Source organism: Pavona decussata, unplaced genomic scaffold (assembly GCF_977016875.1).
Source record: "Pavona decussata unplaced genomic scaffold, jaPavDecu1.1 SCAFFOLD_315, whole genome shotgun sequence".
NCBI lineage: Eukaryota > Metazoa > Cnidaria > Anthozoa > Scleractinia > Agariciidae > Pavona > Pavona decussata.
The window spans coordinates 398,770-418,817 of NW_028145706.1; the positions used below are offsets into that span (position 1 = coordinate 398,770).

Below are 20,048 nucleotides of genomic sequence, written 5' to 3' on the forward strand. Positions count from 1 at the left end.
TTTAAATACATAACAATGTAAAGAATTTGTCTCCAAATTAAAGCTTAATTATCACTGAAACATGCTTTGTTACTCCTAATTTTCTCTATAGTCTCCAACAACCGTTTGTAAGATCTGCGTTTCCCACATAGTCATTAACTGCGCAAAAATATCTTTGCTTTAGGGGGCATTCCCGAGATGCGCAGAACGTATGCGCAGTGGCAAAAGGAGACAGTGTCCCTAAGGGCGAAGTATTTGCTTGAGGCACGACTTTTTTTCGTGCAACTAAAGGCCCGTTCAGAAACAGTGGAAGGATGTTGGGCAAATGTTGGATGAACGGATTGTTCAAACGGTTTCAACGCCATTCAACATTTTCAAGAAGAAAGAAAATGTTGAATCGATGTTGAATGAAAATTCAAACCAGTTTAAATTTGATTCAACACGCTTTCAACAAGCTTTCGACATTGTTTACGCTTTCAACAATTTTGAACGATGGACCTGTTCAAACGCACACGACATTTGGCTTAACAACTGTACTGAATGTATGTTGAAGCAAATGTTGAAACCGTTTAAACGGGCCTTAAGAGAACAGAAATTGGTGATACTTGACTTTACGTTTACTACGCGCAAAAACGTTTTATTAATTAGTTGAGTATGTATACAGTCGTCAACTGCAACTTCATGTATGTTGCTTTTGGGTAACAAAAACTGCCTCTTGATTATATAACTTTGGATTTATCTACATCATAGATCACACATTTAACTCTACTATTTACACAGAATAAATTTTAAGTCACCTTAATAATTATGACCAAATCAGCTAAAAGGCACAGAGAGCACGTAGTTCTTTACAACCTCTAATGTCGTTGGACCTGTATATCCCGCAGCTCTATTGTGTCAGGGTTACTGCGGGTCCATTGTTTCTGTTGTTTGTTCATTGCTCAGCTACTTTTTCTACCGCAGGAAGACAGGAGTTTTTCTCCCTCTTCTAGCCTGCAGAACGAACACTACTTTTTTTTTCAGAAAGATAAAACGAAAGAAAAACCAAGCAACTGCATTTTTATCCTTGATTTTCAAGCACATTAAAGTGTATTCAAAAGTCTAGCGATATGTTTGGATTCTCTTCAGAACCATTACCAGACAGATGATGAAAGTAGAAATGATAGGCAAAAGTATAAACCTAAAGTTAAGGTGTAAACGTTTTTGAATAACTGTTTTTGTCACAACTAGTCTAAATTGTTTGATACAAAAAGGCCTCTTTGCATAATACCAAATTAAAATACAGATCGCTATCTTGTGAAAATGCAATTGCTCGATTTATTCTGCGTTACTTTTCGTTCTGCCGACTACGTTCCTTTAACGCTCTTGTGGCTGTGTGCTACTCAATTATCTGAATCCTGACCCTAGTTTCAGATCTACTTTTACAATTTTCCAGCCCTCCTCTTCATACCTAGCCTATGTAATCTACCCATTAATGGCTTGAATACTGTGTGTTAAATATCCATTACGCGCGCAGTTACTCGTGATTGGTTATCCGCAATCTAAAAATAACCCAACTTGTGAAAAACACCGTTTCACTGTTAGACACTTTGGGTAATGAATTCCTAAAATACTACAAGTTACTGAAGACAGCTTAATCGTTAATCAATTACTGATCCGTGAGATCGTTAACGTTAGCGTACAGGCGATCGTCATACTGACTGAGGTTGACGTAGGTCTGTGGAAAAAACGAGATAATTTATGTTGTAATTAGCTGTTTGTTGTATAAGGTCATTCACACCCAGTGCAAATTAAGTTATTTGAAATATCTTGGAATACGCTATTTTAATTGATTTTCCCGCGTACAGACTAAATATTACATCACATTCACTTTACAATTTTCACAACTTTTTTCAGTCTACCTAAAACGTGCCGAAGAATGTTTATGGGGGCATTACTCCAGCTCCTCAAAGAAAAAAAAACTGTAAACAAAAGCTTGAAAATATCTTTTTCTGCACTGTTTTCTAGTAACAAGTTATGTGCATGTACAGCGTTTGTGGCACTTTAAAGTAGACAGTTACTCTGTTCTGACGTCTCTGGTACGAAAGTTGAAGTCCCGGATACAAAACTCGCTTTCTGCTTGACAGTACAGACCTGTGTCGATTATAACCTTGTGTTAGGAATTTGAGACGATGTTAAATTGGATTTGATTGGCTAAATATCGTGAAGCTTGTAATAAACAAAATGCGGACCCCAAAAGGCCAAACTTACCAAGTGGTTTTTCTCCATTTCTCTCATTGTCTCTGTCAATTTTTCAAACGTGGGTCGATCAGTTGGATCTTCTTCCCAACATTTCAGCATTATCTGATATCTAATCCACAATGACAATATGATTAGTAACAGCAATGTACCTATACCAGGACCTATACAGTTTGATGGTGCTAAGTAATGGTGTCTTTATGAGCTATTGATGGCAAATAGAATGGTAGTATTAGTCTCCCGATCCCGTCATATTAAGGACAAGAACATGGCTTCTGCGGTTTGTAGTAGCTATCAAGTGTTAAGTAATAGTCAAGAACAAGGTCTTGTATCCGATACAAAATACGACAAATTAATAACAAACGCACCCAAATGCATACAAAAAGAAATTAAACCAATAAATAAAAACAAGCAACAGACAAAAATAACCTCAAAGAATTAAGTTTATAGTTCAGATACTACAAGCCTACTAATCATTCGCCCCCCTCCCCCTGCAGTTTTTGCTCCTGTAGGTTTTTGGAAAAGGGTCGCCATGTAATTATAAGATGGCATATTTTCTCGTGAAACAAATCAACTTTTAAGCTATAAACATGCTTTTTTACTTTCAGAAATGAACAAACGGCACCATCACATTAAAATAACACCCCAATCAGGTCGTTTCTTTCTTTCTTTCTTTCTTTCTTTCTTTCTTTCTTTCTTTCTTTCTTTCTTTCTTTCTTTCTTTTTGTTTGTTTGTTTGTTTGTTCTTTTGTAATAGTCCATCCCTTGTGATAAGCTTTCCTTGTTAGGATCAAACGGGTTGTTCTGGAATATACCCTATGCAGGGGGGAGGCAGAGGGAGTTCAGAGACAGGACTAATACCATAAACGTCAAATAAATGACATAAATGGAACTTACAGTCTGCTGTCAACGTGTCTCGGTTTTGGCATTCTGTATCCTTGTTCCAGCTTCCATGCAATTTGCCCAGCATTTATGTCTGGGTATGGGAATCCGCCTATAGAAAACATTAATTCCTCATCAAAGAAAAATAGTGTAACGTAATAGTCAGAACTGAGTAATCGGAAGGTCATAGGCTCGACGCCTGTTGGAAGAACCCGGGTTTTCTTTATTCGAGTGTGCCCGTGTCTCTCACTGACTCAAAAATTCGTGTATAAAATTGGCAAACGATTTTATAATAAAAAAAATCACTCTAAAAAACCGATGACGATTCGACGCTACTCTACGTCATCATCACATCATTGGCAAATGTTGTTTCTCCTGAGAGGTGCTACCAGCCTGCTTTTTGTTACTTTTTGTATTGAAAATGACTTAAGATGTTCTCGTAATCGATGGTCACATTTTCACTTACGTTTAACTTTCTTTCTCTAACTTTAATCACTTGTTTCAGTAGTTTTGTAGCGGTTTCGTCTATGTGTTTAACTTTAATTATCTGATCAATCGCTTAATGGCCATCGGGGGATATAACAAAAATAGCTTAGAAACAGACAACTACAAACTTACCAACGGTTAGAATCTCATACAGAAGGATACCGTAACTCCAACTGCAACACAAAGGAAAGTTTTAAAACAATGAAAAATGTTTAAAGGAAGAGAATTCTTGTTCTGGTGATGACGCTTATCGTGGAAAACGTTTTAAAATTCACTTTATAGTATGTTATGTGTTCAGTCGCTCTAGGATAATTTTTTCATCGAATGCGGCTGTCCTTGCTGTTCTTTAGCGCCCGTCGACGTTTCGAAAACAGGCTACGGAAAGTTCATCGGGTATGACCCTGTCAACCTAGAAAGTCTTCCCTTGAGCTTGTCGAAACATCAGCCAATGGTGAGCTTATGCGCTCGAACGGCAGAGGAAAGAGGACGGCTAAATGCCCCCTCGTGACCAACATGTTTTGCATCCTCACGCAGTCTGAAAAGTCTTCAGTAAATCGCTGACCCCTTGTTGCTTCCAACACGAAGGAATTAATAATGTGAGGAAAGCAGTTTAAACAAGACATAGCTTCGAAAAAGGTTAGAAAATTGCGGTCAAGCTGCTGTCACACATAAGCGTGTTGGACGTGTCGCTGTGTTCTTTGCACTGCTGTGCTGTTGCTTAAACTCAGTAATGTAGCTAACAAAAACCGTTTTCAGGACGACAAGTCAGAGACTGCTAAAAATTACTTACCCTTACCTGGACAACCGACTGACATTATTCAACTTTATTTAGTTCCCAATCAGAGTACTCACACGTCACTTTGTGTTGTGTATATTCCATACAACAAAGCCTCATACGCAGTCCACTTTACAGGCAGTCGGCCCTTTCAATGGCGGAAACAAAACAAAATAAAACACACACAAAAAATAAATCATTTATCCTTCTAGGTTTGGAAGTATCTTATGCTAGGAAAAGTGGGGTTTTGTTACTCATTGAAAAGGACGTGTTTTAGAAAGCAAATGATTTTTTTCAGTGATCATTACAGGAACATAAGAGAAGAAAACAAAGTGTTTAATGAAATCATATCTGATATATCATATTCCCTGATATACCAAAAGTATATTTTCTGTAGCCTATGGGTAATATAGCCACTGGAATACAGAAAGAAAATTGGGGGTGACGGGGCATTTTTTAGAGATAATTAAGCAACAATTATTCTAAAAAGCAGTAACATACAAAGCAACGTATAGCGGTTTTTTTTTTTTCCTAAATTGAAACTTTATTATCTCTGTTAAATGCATGATTACCCCCAATTTTCTTTTTGGATACCAAACCACTTGCTAAATTCTGCTTTCTCCGCATACATTTAAACCGCGCAAAAATATCCTTGTATTAGTAGGCATCACCCATAGGAAACCCGAGTTTCTTGAGATGTGCAGAGCGTATGCGCAGTAACAAAAATATGCACTGAAACCTTTCCCAGCGGTCACAATTTGAAACTACACTCACTCCACTTTTTCTTGCGTAAACATCATCGTCGCACGCTCTCCTCGCCATCCCAAAATCTGTCACCTTACACTTCTCTCCATCTCCAACAAGAACATTTCTCGCAGCCAAATCCCGATGGATAATCTGAAGGAAGTAATCAACGAATTTTTAGTGTGTTATTTTCATCGTTTGCGAGCACAACAAACTATAAGGTTAATTCTTTTGGGTCGATATATCATGGTCCTTCTGTATAATTGTTCTGTTAAAAGGAAAGTTAAATTAAATTTCTTAAATTATAATTGAACTCAACTAGCTCATTGAACTCATTTGCTTTTCATATTGAGCAGCTGTCTAAAGTTATAGATACAAGTCACGGATGGAAAGGAAAAAGGAGAGACATAACATTCTTGCATGAAAGAGAAAATGTCAGAGGAATGATCCAAGTGTGATTGTACTCCCTACGTTAATTGGCCACACACGACTAGTAACGGGGGAAATGTTCAAGTTCGCTCAATTCCCGCTGATAAAGTATTAGCTCTTTCTTTCTTTCTTTCTTTCTTTCTTTCTTTCTTTCTTTCTTTCTTTCTTTCTTTCTTTCTTTCTTTCTTTCTTTCTTTCTTTCTTTCTTTCTTTCTTTCCTTCTTTCTTTCTTTTCATTTGAGGCATATCTGTTCAAAGCCATCTTTACAGAGATATTTCCTATACAAATACACATTTGTTTGTTTGCATGCTAAGACTTTCCTGGATTTGATATTATTCTTCATGCACTTTGAAACCAAAGACCAACAAAAGTAGCTTTTCCGATAAAGTTACCGTTTCAGAGCCTAATTTTAACCTGACCTTTTTTGAAGACAAATAACTCATTCCATCGGCGACCTGCCAAGCGAACCTAACCAACTGTTGGGCAGTCAGACTGGTCTGCGGTTTTGCATCCGAGTTTTTGAAGAAAGTGTCGTTCAGTCCTCGACTCTTCCTCAAGTATCCCAACAGGTCACCAAATGGTACATACTCAATTAGGACTAACAGGGGATCTGTGAAAAAGGACAAAAGGCGACATAAAGAGATCGTTAAATACTTCAAATGAACACCATTTTCACTCACTCACTCACTCACTCACTCACTCACTCACTCACTCACTCACTCACTCACTCACTCACTCACTCACTCACTCACTCAATCAATCAATCAACCAATCAATCAATCAATCAATCAATCAATCAATCAATCAACCAATCAATCAATCACACAGTTTATCACTCAATCAATCAGATGATTCGTCCATTACCACTTTCAGTGACGCATCCTATCAGCTTGATCACGTGGAGATGAGGTTTCAGTTTTTTCATCAACTCAAGTTCTGACAAAAGGTCCTTTCTGTCTGAGGGAGGGGCATTTCCTGAAAGAAATGGAACAACGATAATGTTATGATCTCTCTGGCTAAAAGCTTGTTCTCGACTAAACTGATCATGTGGAATAACCATGTTATTATGCCCTGGATTGCGATGAAATAACCAGAAAAGACATTTCTGTTTGAAGGAGAATTAAGTTTCATCAGTAATATCTCAATCGACTTCTCCACTATGGGACTCAGCTGAAAGCCCATCATCGGGGTATTCAATCGCAATATCAGCTTGCTCATATCTTAGGAGTATTTATATAAAGAAACGTTATCAAGTTTAAAAGAAATTTTAAAACATCTCACTTCTGAGCATTTTTGCCGCCACCTCGGTGTACTCCTGCTCATCCCGCAAGTTCCACACTGTCGCCTTGGCAACTTTTGAGAAGGCCCCTTCACCAATGATTTTGATAAGGTTCACTTGTTCTCGATTTATTTCCCAGCTTCTTGTTGAGGGATGAAGTGGCATGTAATAGCCATCTGTGGGAGCTTGATGAACCCCACTGACCTCCGACTGGACTGCGATCGAGTGTTGTCTGCTACGAGGCTGTATGTCGTCTTCCCTTGCGTGATTATTAATTTGATTCTGGTGACAAATGGTGTGCAATCAGATTTGATTAATTAAAGGTGACCCACACAATGGTTTCCAGGTTTTCAGCACTTGATATCTCTGAACTGTTTTAAATTTGCAAGCAGTTGCTAATCAGCCATGGTGAAGATGACCTATTGCAATACGATAGTAAAAAATGTAGGTCACCGAGCATGGTTTCAGTTAGTTATAACCAGTTAAGGCTAAATTTAGCGCTGTTTTTAATACCAGTTATTGGTTATGGTAACATATCAACTAGAAAAAAAAGACCACAGCTTGTTAACCAATGCTTCGCCATGTGTTTAAAACCATTGTTGTGGCATTTATTGATAAAGAGTGAATTTAAAGGACCTTCAAATTAACAACTGAAGGGAAGTGTTGTAAGAGACCTTAATAGCTTTCTTAATATAAATTGTTTTCTTTCTCTGCTAAACCAACGAAGCTCTGAAATCACATATAATCCTCAGTCTTCAGGGCGTAAACATATTCCTGGCAATATTCATGAAACAATTAGTTCATTCGCCCAATTATATATTCTTGCTGACATTTTAGAGTAGGAAATAAAGGTCCTGTTTAAACTCGGCGATACGCTAAAGTATAAGTGTTACAGTCAATCCAGGTCACGCGTGAACAGTAATTCCAAGAATGAAATGAACATTCGAATTTCTCTTTGTAATGTCCGACGTGTGATCGAAATGTTGGACATCTCTCTGGAAGTCGTTCCGAAAAAGACGCATTAACTGAAAAAAAGATTCAAAATACTTGGGAAACAATTGTTATTCTTGAAATATTCAATTTTGCAATGTAAGGAAAAATTCATAGCTTTATACTGTCAATAAGCTGGGGAAATTTATACGGTAACTCTGAAATCTCGTTGGCGATTGAAAACTGACATGTAAATTTCAAAATTCAAAAATATCGTTCACGCGTGACCTGGGTTGACTGTAAAAGGCATCAGAAAAATCGCCGTGCGTCCAACCGGCCAGCATGAGACAAACACAAACATAAGCAAATGAAACGCTTCCCTTTTTCTCGTGCTTGTGGATATTAGTTACTTTAGGGGTGGTTATGAATGGTTCAACACTTACCATCGGTACAACGTCCACGCATTTTGCGGATTCGTGTCCTCTGAAACAATAAAAAAGATTAGTTTTTTAATGTTTCGGGTTCGAATTCGATTTTGGTTAACGTTTGGAATTGAATGGCCAACAAAATTTAATTGTAAAACTGTTTAATTTATCGTTGGGTTAACAAAAATTAACTAAAAGTATTTATATATTTTAAAAGGCTTTCGAGAGTCGGGTCGTCTATATTTAATTTTGAGTACTTTTTACCGTCCACAATCTACGCCTATAGGTCCTGTTTACCCGTATCCGTTTTCTGCTTGAAGATAGAAAACCTTGTTTTGTGCTTTGCGTCCATTCACCGGTATTCGCTGAAAAAAGGTCACCGCAAACTCATATTTTGAGACCTTTTCGAAAAGGATGACTTTTTGAGCTTGAACGGCAACGGCCATCGGTTTCGAAAAGTGCCGCTTTCAGTGAGACTGTTTTTATCGGGTTGGTGTTAGCAAGAGAAGAAAACCTTTCTGTTCTCAAAGGAAAATGGTTACGTGTGGAAGAGCGAAAACTAACGGATACATGCCGAATGGGCGTAAATACGTTCTATAAACAAGAAGCATCAAGTGTCATAAATTAAAAACGAATGTTACTTACTGACTTTTTGTCTTGAGTTTCCCTGAAAACAAGAAAAATGCTTTAAGCAAACAACAAACATTATTTCCTCCTAGCCTCTGAGATCCAAATTTTCAAGGATCATCTCGATAAATAATGCCAATCAGTTTCAGTCATTCCCTTCTTTCGATGTCTAGCACCGGCGGTAGTGAAGGCAGCTAAGCGATGTGGCCTTGCAAAAGTATCTCTGATGTTTGAAAGATTTAAGGTCCTCTTCATCGTAGTGAATGTCCTTAACCTCAGCCAGAGCTGAGTAATCTGTTATGATCATGCGAATCAAACAAACAAGTATCTCAGTAGTGGCTAGTAAGATCGGCCACGTGACAGTGGTTCCTGGATTAGAAATGTTACCTGTTGTCGTGCTTTTTACATGGCCATCGGATAAGCTGATCTAATCGCCAGGCTTCCAGTATCGTGTATTAGTTTCCCACATAAACCTTAGTTACCCTAAAATGATTATCATACTTAGTTTACTGAGTAAATTTTGTTCCTCAATATATTTTACAGGCAACTTAAGTTAACGTCCCATAAATAAGTAAATGTCATTTGCCATGACTGTTACCTGGAGAGCTGCAGAGGAGAAAACTCAGAATACCAATCAACAGCAGTAAGATGAAGATTACAATGATGTAAACAGAGTGTAGAATTGTCTTTTCTTCTCCACAAGAATACCCTAAAATGTGAATGACTGGACGTAAATACATACACACACCATGAGATACAACCCACATTTTCATGTTTCGCCACGAAACAATCTTGACCGAATAATGTTTGAGATGTGTGGTGATTCGGGAGTTTCCTGGTAGGCTAGGGTAAAAGAAGCTACTTTTAAAAAGTTATCTTCAACGAAAAATTTACTTTTCCGTACACCATTGTTTCCATAATTTCACATCACGGAAAATGTAGATGTGATTTTAGAAAATTGGGTTGAAGAAGGGAGGACGTGACATTCAGTCCCGTCAACGCCAGTTTGCACAACATAACAAATACAACTTATCGTGGACGAACTCAATATGACCTGGGATCACAGATCTCATTTTTGACAATTTCAAAGAAACACACCATTCGTTTTTACCAGAAAAACCTTCCCTTCTTCCAAACGAAAAATCTAATACAACAGGAACCCTTACCTTCAAGCGAGAATGCTTTAGGAAGGGCATCTCCCTCGAACACATAATTTCTGGCGTAAACCTTCACCATGTAGTTGTTATTTTTACTCAGACCTTCGATGAGTGATTCTCTGATAGCGGGGTCAGTAATGTTTTTGTCCTGTAGAATGACCACTCTGTATGCTGTAATGGGACTTCCTCCATCATCAGCTGGTGCAGTCCATTTTACCTTTAATGAAGTGGCCTGAATGTCTGTACCTTCTGAGATGACGCTTGGCGAACTGGGCGCCTCTGGAGGAGAAGAGAGCATTGCTGTATGAGCAGAAAGCGTTAAATTGTTGAAGGAAAATGACAGTTTGGCTAAACAATAATAGCTATTTCCAGAGGCGTGTCCCTTGTTTTTTCGCAAAGAGCAAAAAACTAATAAGTATAATTAATATTTTTCATATTGACTAGCGAGCAAAGACCACTATGAAGTCCAGAGCCAAAAAAGGGGTCCTAGTGGCCAGATTTAATTTCATGCTTATTAGGTAGCTCATCGGTCTTTCTGGTTATATTACGTTCATGAAAGCAAGCAAAAAATCAATACTCCTCTTACTTATCTGTTGTAATTGTATCGTTTGCTTTGCATAATGGCCAAAGCCGTTATCAGCTTTGCAAGTGTAAATTCCAAAATCTTGGTCATCAGTCGTATCAACACGGATTGTGTTTTCCTTGGATGTGACGGAGTTGAGCACACTTCCATTGGGTTTGATCCAGGTGATGGTTGGTGTGGGAATTCCATCTGACACACACTTTAATGTTACTGTCTGGCCAATCCACGACTCACTTTTGGATGACGTAACATTTTCTATGGTAGCTGGATCTGAGAATGCATTGCATACAAAAGCCATCGTTAGTTTGGCATTGGGTCCCCCTGAAGAAAGCACACGCCCACACTCACGCATACATCAAGAAGGCGACCCATTTCGATGTCACTTCAGAACTCCTTTAGAGGAAAAGCCACACAGTTCATGCAGGAACTTACCAACTAAAAGTACCTAAGTTGGCAGAATATTTGAAAATAGATGACTCTTGAGAGTTTTCTGATTGACGTATAAAAATACACTCAAACCTGGGTAACGAACGTACAACTGACTGTCAACGATGAATGGGCCAAGCTTTTCGTCGGCAATTTCATCCTGCAGAGGCTTCAATGGCTCTACTGATGATTGATCGAATACCAACCCTACAGCCGCCATGACAATCTCAGAACTAAAAATGTAAATATACGCAGATGCAAATCAACTTTATGACGAACCTTGTATGGATATTCTTAGTCCGATGATGGTATGGTTCGTACCGAAATATAACTTGTTTCCAACTTAGTTTTTGTCATTATGTCGGAGTATCTTTCGTTTTATATGTACTGAAATTATCAACAGGTACTGGGTTTTAGTATTATGACTAATGATAAACACGTAAAATGTTTTTTTTTTTTTTTGCCAAAATAGGAACTACGTGATAACACTATTGGAAAAGAATAGAAATGGAATGTTTATGCTGGAAATATCTTTTGTTTGATTGAGAAGGAATTGAAAAACTGAGAAAGGAGTGCTTCGTGTTTTGTCAGGGTACCCAAACACCTGAAAACAACGAAAGCACTCGCATCACGGTCTTGTACTCTCATGTTTGTTCTTCCGAGTTTGGAAACCCTGAAGAAACACTCGCGCTTAAAGTATTACAGCAATAATTTACTAGTAGCGTTGTAGAGCACTTACCCAATATCAAAATTTTGAAGAGTAAGACTGTAAAGCAATTTCTCAGGATTGGTGGTGTAAACAGCCGAGATCTCAAAACATAAAAAAATAACAATCAGAGTAATAGAAATGGTATTTTGCATTAGAATAAACCAGAATAACGTTTACAGAGCGACGCGCCTTACCGTGGCCACCCAACAAACTTTCTAAAATACAAAAAGACATATTTTCTATAGTTCGTTGTTGCGTCACTTGCCTGTTGGACTTTGCAAGGAGGCGTAGCCGTTAGTCAAATTCGCGTATCCTGATTGGCAAACTTGTAAAAAAAGTTTGTTGGGTGGCTTCGGTAAGGCGCGTCGCACTGTAACAACTGGTATACTCCTTCGGATTGATCACCTATTTTGACAGCTAGGTTTTCTATTATTAAATTGGGAATTTATTTCACCTTTTCAGGATTATTTATGGTTATCGCCGTTACTTTCAGATTTTTATGCCATTTTATCAGTCGTTTTTTGATTTGACTATTTTTGAGTCAATCTGACCGGTTTTCTGGGGTTTTGGATATCCAAGATGGCAGCAGTACGATATAAAAGACGTAATTCGCAAGCCATATGACGGTATCACCCCATTATGTGGAACCCAAAATAAATAGATTTCTTAGTACAACATATCCTCCAGGCTTCGTTGCAATAGGTTAAATGCCCCTCAAGTTACGAGCGTACAATGTGTCCCTTCCTCCTTCTCCTACCCTCCCACCTCAGGCTCATCAGGCAGATATTGCATGTACGCAAGAATTCTTGACATTTGGGAAGGTAATAGTGAACTTTTTAAGGCCGTTATAAGGAAAACGTTATCGCACAATTATCAGAACATTTCCAACGATTGCTGAACATTGCCAAGGCAGATTGCAAAAACTTGTATGGCCGGTTTGCAATTGGTCAAAACAATCTGATTCACGTCCTATTCAATAACCCATCATTTTCAAAGATCGGAAAAATTCTCTGCCCTTATAATTTATCAAGAAGTGTATATTAAGGCAAAAACGTTATAGCTTACTGCTGAAAGAAAATTGTATTCCACCGCCTTCAAATGTTTATGATCTCTCCTGGAAAAGGCTTTCTTCCATGTTTCGCCTCTTACGGTCATGGTAATTACTCCAGATTTGCAGTGTTTCCGCGCGCCTATTACAAACAAAACAGAAAAATAAATTTCCACACTGTTTCGGAAGAGTGTAGATGATGTTGCACTGGGAAATTTTAAATTTAACGCTCCACAGCGCAGGGAACTTTCAATGTAACATTATGCAATTGTTCGGGAAACGCGTAGCAAAAGTATATAAAAACAGATAACATGTTTTCATGTTATCTAAACAAATTTCTTCGTTAACAGTTGTCCCAGCGCTGTTACACGATAACAACTTTTAAAGCAACTTCCTTCCGTGTGACACAACCTTAAAGGCGGAACAATGGGACAGTCAAATCTTACAATCGACGCATACTTACATGACAAACCGACAATGCTGACTCGAGTAGCATCCCTGCCATATCCGTTGCTAGCCGTGCATCTGTATGATCCAACATCCTTTTCCTGCATGCTAACTATACGTAACTCATAGCCAGAAATATTAAACTGTTTTTGTGGGACACCATCTTTGGTCCAGATAAAAGTCGGTTTTGGGTCACCATGTCCAAAGCACTTCAAGGTTAGAGTTTTTCCAAGGTCCATGATTGTCATTCTGCGCGGATTAACAATGATTCTGGGAGGTACTGAAAAATAGTTATATTATTAACAAAAAAACCGTCATGAATGTTCAACTTTTTCATTCCTTGCTTCAAGTCCTAAACCTTAAAGAATGGCCATTGAAATGTAATTAGCTGATAAGAAATTCTTTTCTGTAGTACTGTGTATGATACCACACACAAAGCGGATCTCAGTTTTGAGTTTGTGGATGTAATTCGTACGTATGCCAATCAAGACGAAAAGGTATCGAGCAGTACTTTCCGTCTGGTACGTACGGTTAATAATACCGCTCTTCAAGGTGTTTCTTATTCCAGAAGATTACAGAACTATTCAAAGGAAGTTGTTGAACAATAACGCAATTTTCTTTAACTTTAATTTCAATTTCAGTTTTCTGTCTTTCGTTTGACAAATTACAATTTCTTAAAAATTAAGAATCCAAATTGTTTTGTTACCTCACATGTCTTAGATATAGATCCCTTCCAAAAAGCACTTGTATTTAGTAATGGGTAAGAGCACCCCCAATAGGCTACTTATTTTACCTTTAACATCAAGCCTTATGTTGTATGCCCAATGAGAATCCGTCAGGTAAATCCTGCACTGAAATGTAGCTTTCTCTTTCTTAGTCACCTTCTTTATAGTTAAAGCAGAGAATTCATTCGTACTAACAACACTTGTGAACCGAGACTGGTAGGCGTCTGGTATGAAACGGTCTCCATACAATACATAGGCGACGTCTCGCTTTCTAATGCCATCATCCATGATGAAGAAAGTTTGCCTTAAGCTTTGATTTGTCGGCAATGTGTATTTCCATATCAAAGAATAGTTAGTAGTGCCACTCAGCACTTGAATAACAGCGGTTTGAATGTTTGCTGGATCAGCTCCAAGGGTAGTCTGGTTCCAAGCTGGAAGAGGGACAGCCCACAAAAATGTATAAGCAACTGTAAGTAAGAAGTACAGAGGTCAAATTTAATGTTTTTTTTTTTAAGCTACAGTTTCAGGATTACTGTTAAAGACACCTTAACATTTTCACACCTTGCAGAGCTACTGTGGTGACGAGTTGGCTATGATCATGATTGATGATAGTCCCATACCCAACAAGAGCTAGTAGAATACTAGAAGGCTAAAAGACGATTTAATGGTCGCTACTTCTCGGGCATGGTATAATGGTCGATATTCCATTGCGCTAAGCCAATCACAACTCCGAAACTGCATTATTCAGTGATACAGGTTAAAGTAATGATAAATATCCGGAGATAAGAAGAATCATAGCCTGAATGTCAGAATCCTCATGTCTGCCAACGCACGAATATAATATGCTTCCGTCAGTATATGCAATGTTATATCTACTGATATTTTTAATCTTGTGGCGAAAAGTAAGGTATCCTACCACGAGTGTAACAACTCGTATACCTACCTTACTTACACAATTCAGTATGCCTCATGTATACTGGGGAATAATATAATTACGTACAAGGAATCCTAAAACAAGTATAAAGGATCCTGAGTGTGTGATTTTCTTGGCAAAGCCCAATGCATCTTAATTGTAATACGTGAAATTGTACATCATGCCACATCCTGAAATTTTCAGTACAAGGCTTTCCCTTGCATGTAGGAAAAATCATTCATGCAGTGCGTGCCAGAAAAAGAAAAAAAAAACTATTTAGTGAGCGATCAACATTTCGGCAATTATCAGTTCGCTTTTTGAATGTTATAAATATTTTGATCGTCTGTTTTTAATCGGAACTATTTTAAGATAAGAGAAAGGGAAAAGGCTCTAAATTTTCAGTTTTAGTACGTGATTCACAAGTATGGTTGAAAGGCTACATGAAAGCTTCATAAACGGCGCTAACGTCTGTACCTGTAAATTTCTAACCCACACATATGAACAAGATTTGATATGACGTGGCAAAAACTGACCAGCAAAGTCAACTTTATACTGTGTAAGATTTTGAAAGATAATGAGCAACATTTTTTAGTTTATAATGAACGCTGTGATAGTCCCCTTAAGGGGGTGACCGCCATTTCCAAGTAGCGCAAACGTGAAAATATAGTGTGTGCGAGAAGCTGATCCAATATAGGTGAAATTATTTTTTTCGAAATATTCACAGCTTGCAAGCCTAGGTTATCCAACAAAAATTATCGATCCTGGAAAACTTAAAGGGGGTTTGGCTTTGTTTTGAAGCGCATCGTAGCAGTTTCAGTTCAGTTTTCACACCTCGGTGATTTTTCCGGTTTACTTGCAGCACAAATGGAAATCAGACTGAAAACGTGACTGTACGTTTCCGAGAATAGCCACTACTTCCTCGAATTTTATTTCTAGGTCTTATTATCCGTCTCATCGCTACCCATCCTTCGAAATTGAAACTTGTCTTGTCAATCATACCATACCTTCATATCATACCTTATAAGGAAGAGGTAAGGCAACTTTCTGTTCTTTAAACAGAACTAATATATTGTCAACGTTGAGGGGCCGAAATTTTTGAAACAGCAACTTGAAGCTGAATAAAGGCTTCAAATAAATAATAAAATCCAAAAAGAATCAGAGTTCTAGAAATCTAGAAACAAATTGTAATTCTTTTTTATCATTGTAATTGCAATTTTAATTTAGGCCTGTTAAAAAGAAATCATGTGCCACTTCCAGCACTTTCAAATTAGCAAAAAGACAAAGTTTGTAATGAAAAAAATTTACGGGCGTTGATACTGAGCAGGAAATCAAAACAGCTGTAAGCATCTAAATAAACATCAAAACAGGTGTGTATCCAGTCAATTGTAGAACGCACCAACTAACAACTTTCCTGAAGAAAAAAGGCTTCTTTCATCATTCCTGACGCAAAATGCCTCCAATAATCAACTTAGAATACTACGGCCAGTGACAATATGCTGTTACACTTTCGCCTTTATCGCGTATCCCTCCCTTTCGCGGCACCATTCAATGTTGTTTAAAAAACTTAAACGCCCCGCAAAGGACGTCATGTTCCTTGCGCTGCCTAACATTGCACAGGGGAAACGAGGCGGGAGGTCGAACGACTTATGAAACTCGCTGTAGTCCTCTTTTCCTGAGATAACGACATAGGCCATGAAATTGTGAGCCGATTTCCTTACCATTAGAATTCGTCAACCTCTTAAGATTGAAGTAGTTTCGCGCCACGTGTGCCGTAATTTAAGAATGGCTGGCAAGATTGTTAACCTTCTGTTAGAGTATCTGACTCACCTGAGTTATTGGAAGACATGTACAGAGGCAATACGAGAAGAAATGAAGTTAAGAACGCAATTTGCGACATCACTTTTCCGTATAACTCGCACCTAACTTAACTTGACCACTTCAAAAACTGCTTGTTACAAAAGCATAAACAAGGAACTTACATCAGCTGTCTAACTGTAAAATGGAATTACGAACAAGCGCTTTTGGTCAAAAAAGGTCATAAGTACATTTCCGGATGTATTCCGAGAAATGTTTTTGACTTTTCTATTTCAATCCTTTGATAATAATTTGCAAGTAAAATGTTATCTTGTGACAAACATGGGACAGGGAAAAAAAATTGAGTTCTCGAAAAGAATTGAACCCCGAGCTTCTGCACGCCGATAAGATACTCCAAGCATTGAGCTACTGGGAGGTAATATGGCGAGATACATGAACATCATACAATCGGAAAGCAGTATTAAACAGTTAGCATTTGAAAGTTAAAAGAGCGGGCGATACTCAGTCTTTTGTGAATTCGCGGTAAAAAATTTGATGGAGTTCCTAAGTCTCTATGCCTTAAATCCAAAACATTTGGAAATCGATATCGGTAAAACTAAAAATAGATATAATGGAATAATGACGATAACATCAGGGATCGCGCGTTGCAGCAGTGTCTTATCCCACCCAGCTCAAATAATTAAAAAGTAAAATTTTGCTTTCGCGTGCGGTTGAATTCTTAGACAGATAATTGCTTAAAGATACTGTGAATTGGCACCAGTTCATCCGGATCAAGGCTATGATGGTAATTACGGTAATTTCCGTTCCATATGCCATTGCGAACAGGGACGAAAAAGAAAACTACCTTACATGTCATGCTATTTTAATACATGCAAAAGTGCTCAGTAGCGTTTCAGTTTTACTTCCGCCTTTCAGTGGAATTCTTAGACAGTAAAATTTATTGCCTGAATACGTTGTGAGTTCGCACAAATTTATCGATCAAGGCTATGATGGTGATTACGGTGATTTCCGATCCATACGCCATTACTAAGAAAGACGGAAAGGAAAACTGCTTTGCATGTCATGGTTTTTGATTTTGTTGTGTGTTCATTTTCGTTTCATCAAAGGCTGTAATTACATTTTAACGGATTACAAGAATTGGTCTTCCGCCGACTGCCCATTTTCAGTAGAGGGTTTGGCCTTAGTAATTGCATACCACTTCTTCAGGCGGATGCCAGTCCCTTTTGATCCACTTTGACAGCTAGGTTTCAGCTCCTCTTCTCCTGACTATCAATACCATCCTGAACGGGAAAATGAACAATATATATTGTTTGTGTCTCAGCGAAAATTAATCCTCGACTGAATTGTGTGGTTTTCTCTTTCTAGAAATTTTGTGTTGCCCTTTGGAACGTTACTTGCTCGAGACGTCATCCATTCATCATGTACCTTATTGATAACATAGTTTGCCAACGGTCACGCGATGACAGAAAGATAATTGGAGAGCGTTTGCCAGCACAATGGCAGCCTCTCTTTAACAATTAAATTATGAGCTCGAGATTTCTATCGCGTGATAGTTGATGAGGGCGAAGCCCGAATCAACTATCACGCATAGAAATCGAAAGCGAATAATCTAATTGATTTAGTATAAATCTACTAGTCGTTCAAAACTTAATACCTAAATTATCTATTTCCTCATCGAAGGCACTTCGAAAACGCGAAGAAGCGGGCGCCATTTTGTTGAAAATCGCTACTCACTATCTATCACAAAATAGATAGCGAGTAGCGTAGCCAATCAGAGAACGGAATTCGTGATAGAAAACTAGTAGATCTATACTAATACTGTTTATATGCTAAGCAATACGTTTGTATTCAAAGAATGAGAGGACGCCGTAAGTAGACATAAAAATGAAAAAAAAGAGCTTAAAAAACCACGAAGACGCGTTTTTGCTCCTTCCCCTTAAGTTTCTTTTTCAAATTTTAACTAAACTTTCTTGAGCATATCACGGCCCTGTGCGAATACGTTTACAAAAGTATACCAAATAGTAAAGTGAAAGAGAAAAAACAAATCATCCAACATTTTAGTCAGTCTAAAACTAGAAAGGAGGGAAAAAATCATCCAACATTTCAATCAGTCTAAAAATACAAAATAATGGTAGTAAGTGGGATTTAAAACATTATTATAAAACTGAAGTTTTAAAGTATCTCTTTAAATGTTACATACTGGAACAGTCTTTGGGACAGGCTGTGTAGAGAGTCCAAAAGTGTTACTGTAAGGTACGATGAGATCTCTGACCTGTAAACAGATTAACAGGCGAAAGTCACAGAGCTCCACAAATCACCCTCAACACAGTCAATTCAGTCACCCTCTAACCATGAGACCCATCCCACATCCAACACAAATGTGCGAAAAGCTGATTCGGTCAAAAGATTGAGATTAAAAGAAATTAGGTAGAAGTTATGCATACCTTTCGGTGAACAATCTAGTTCAGCCTTGAAGTCATCTCAATGACTGATGGTTTGGGGAAAACCTTCAAAGAACTGTACAAAACTTAATACCAAGTACTGCTGATGGCTGAGAGGCACCAATGAAGAACCCTAACGGGCTAGAAGACAGGGTGGATTCCTGACCTACTTGAAGTAACCATTGTTTTATGTGCTGTTTCCTTCTTTCATTTTTTATTCTTGCGTAAAAAAAAATATTTAGAATGGCACGTTACAATGAGTCAAACTTAGGTGTGTAACAGTAGACAATGTAGCCTGTAGCATTTTCGTCCAAGATTTCTCTCACAAGGCTAGAAGACATTCTTTTTAGCTTAAGAAGTATGTCCAAGAGGAGAGAATGCAAGTTAGACTGGTCTTTGCTTTTCAGAAAAAATTCCCTTTTCCTTTATTCTTTCACGTACCCAATTTTACTGCCGTGCAGAAAGTTAGACCTAGCTGTAAACTTCGTTACGTTTACTTCAAGGACGCCAAAAAGATTATTTGGAAACTGCGCTGATGTTTGTGAAAGTTGCATTGAAAGTGAAAGTTTGGTACTTATCATATTTAGTTTTTAATTAGAAGTTAAAAGTTAGTGATGAGTTCTTCGCACTAGATTTATTATTCTTCAGTTCACGATTTATTGCTTGGCGTTTCAAAGGCGTCAATGTGCAGGGAAATCAAACAGCTGAGTGGTTAAAAGAGCTGCAAGAGGGGATGAATGGGTGAATCTGAAGCGTCTTTTTCGACTCCAAAGAGAAATAATAATTGCATTTTACAAGGAAAACGGAGAACCCATAATATGCTGTTGGACTAGAAGCAAATCGAAGGATCTGTTGGGGGTTATGTGGTCTTACATACCGCATGGTGCCATCGCTTCGTGGGTTTTCATATCAAGCGGAGCAGTTGCGCTGTGACGAGGACTACTAACTAAAGTTGATGATGTGAGAATTTTTGTTGAGTGATCTTGATG

The 20,048-nt window shown here is 38.1% G+C and overlaps 1 protein-coding gene across 5 annotated transcripts; it reads right to left on the reverse strand.

Annotated features, from left to right (window-relative positions):
• Nucleotides 1-589: 589 nt before the first annotated feature.
• Nucleotides 590-17,871, reverse strand: LOC146454086 (fibroblast growth factor receptor 2-like). 5 transcript variants are annotated; one of them, XM_085095844.1, is made up of 20 exons: nucleotides 17,814-17,871; nucleotides 13,959-14,321; nucleotides 13,182-13,445; nucleotides 12,736-12,860; nucleotides 11,701-11,771; nucleotides 11,055-11,194; nucleotides 10,539-10,805; nucleotides 9,962-10,231; nucleotides 9,394-9,504; nucleotides 8,814-8,835; nucleotides 8,187-8,226; nucleotides 6,816-7,095; nucleotides 6,399-6,509; nucleotides 5,954-6,144; nucleotides 5,135-5,257; nucleotides 4,438-4,508; nucleotides 3,718-3,758; nucleotides 3,115-3,211; nucleotides 2,230-2,329; nucleotides 590-1,696 (listed from the first exon to the last, which is right to left on the reverse strand). In XM_085095844.1, the coding sequence occupies exons 2-20, from the start codon at nucleotides 14,176-14,178 to the stop codon at nucleotides 1,628-1,630; spliced, it is 2,613 nt and encodes an 870-aa protein (XP_084951970.1). In that variant the 5' UTR covers nucleotides 14,179-14,321; nucleotides 17,814-17,871; the 3' UTR covers nucleotides 590-1,627. The 5 variants fall into 5 exon arrangements, with proteins under 5 accessions (XP_084951970.1, XP_084951966.1, XP_084951967.1 ...); XM_085095840.1 differs by lacking the exon at nucleotides 17,814-17,871 and adding an exon at nucleotides 16,631-16,900 and having other exon boundaries at nucleotides 13,959-14,357; XM_085095841.1 differs by lacking the exon at nucleotides 17,814-17,871 and adding an exon at nucleotides 16,631-16,899.
• Nucleotides 17,872-20,048: the final 2,177 nt, after the last annotated feature.